The sequence below is a fragment of the Sphaeroforma arctica genome (assembly GCF_001186125.1).
Source record: "Sphaeroforma arctica JP610 unplaced genomic scaffold supercont1.467, whole genome shotgun sequence".
Classification (NCBI taxonomy): domain Eukaryota; class Ichthyosporea; order Ichthyophonida; genus Sphaeroforma; species Sphaeroforma arctica.
In genome coordinates this window covers 51,476-52,953 of record NW_014040091.1, presented here as the reverse complement: position 1 = coordinate 52,953, position 1,478 = coordinate 51,476, and the positions used below count along the sequence as shown (strand labels likewise).

At 36.9% G+C, this 1,478-nt stretch overlaps 1 protein-coding gene across 1 annotated transcript in view; it reads right to left on the bottom strand.

Annotated features, from left to right (window-relative positions):
- Window positions 1-1,120, bottom strand: part of SARC_06509 (hypothetical protein) — a 7,832-nt gene extending 6,712 nt beyond the window's left edge. Inside the window, exons 1-2 of the mRNA XM_014299584.1 lie at window positions 990-1,120; window positions 107-220 (exon numbers count right to left, since the gene is read on the bottom strand). Coding sequence (XP_014155059.1) covers window positions 107-211 — 105 coding nt within the window. The 5' untranslated portion in view covers window positions 212-220; window positions 990-1,120. The remainder of the gene's footprint in view (window positions 1-106; window positions 221-989) is intronic.
- Window positions 1,121-1,478: the final 358 nt, after the last annotated feature.

Genomic DNA, 1,478 nt, shown 5'->3' with positions numbered 1-1,478 from the left:
ACTATACTATACTACTACTACAACTACACACTATACTATATATATATATATATATATATATATATATATATATATATATATATATACAATACATATGCACACATACATTGTATACAGCCTTCTCATCCATGGGTAAGCCAGTGGCAGGGTCTATTCCGTTCTGTATCATTCTTTGTCGTGTAAGCTGTAAACGAGCTTCGTCAAAGGACATGCCCTTATCCTGCGCAGTGGAGTTGCGAAGTCAAGTACAAAGTCAGTCGGAATACAACAGGATCTCGATAATTGGTAAAGGAAATTGGAAAAGGATACGATATACTGTACAAATACGGAATCTCGTTATGCTAGCAATGGAAATAGAAGAAAATACAATGTGACTCGACTCGACTGTATACTGCAGATGTACATGAGAGGTCACTACCTACAGACAAACAAACAGTTACGACACATACCAGAATCTCGTTAATTTGTCAAGGATATATTAACTTATACCGTATGATTATGAAATATTTAGAAGCTATACCACTCTGTTGAATGAATTCATGTATTCTGCATAAATCATATTGATTTATATGGGAGGAACTACTTACAAGTAGAAAGCCAGCCTAAATGCGTGGCCAAAAGTATGTGTCTTGTAAACGTTGAATTGCACTGTATATTCATAAGTATATGAGAGAGTACTACATATAAGTAGAGAGCCTACTGATATACATATCCGAATCTCTGACTTTATATCTTTTTATCCGCTAGTATCCCCTCGCGTGCTAGCTTAGGTGTCCTTCGCGTACGGAAACACGTACAAACACACGCATATACTACGACAAAAATATGGGGTTCCACATAACCTATATATGTATATATTCATACATAGGTATATGAAATACAGACTAAATACATGCTTAGGATGCGTGATATATCTACCTCTCAATATCACTACACAACTACACACAAGCTCTCTCTTTCTATCTCATTTACACACACACATGCACTACCTGTAAGGCTTTGATTTCATCCGTATCCTTAAGACCACCGACGTGTGTGTCCGTATTAATATTCGCCTCAATGTCGAATGTTTCTGAGCATAAGCCATCCTCTTTATTCTGTTTAAAAGTTGCTGCCTTAGCTGTTTCACAATATATATCAACAACAAAAAATATTTAACCATTGAAAGATCATACGATAGACGTTCATTAAAAAACAAGCAATATAAACCTTCCCATTCGCAGAACCTTTCAAACCTCTAACATTACACAGACACATACATTCACAGGTATAGGTAATGCAGACACGCCAGTGAACACACTAACTGTAGGGTCAAACTGATGCTCTTAATCAAAGGGAACCTCAAACCCACCGAACAACCTCGCCAAAAGGATTCATAGTCGCAGTTGTCAGGCAACACTGGTCAACCTACTTGAACATATCGCAATATTCACGTGCATATTATTGACCCGTACCGATTTTCCGAGTAGCAAAAATGA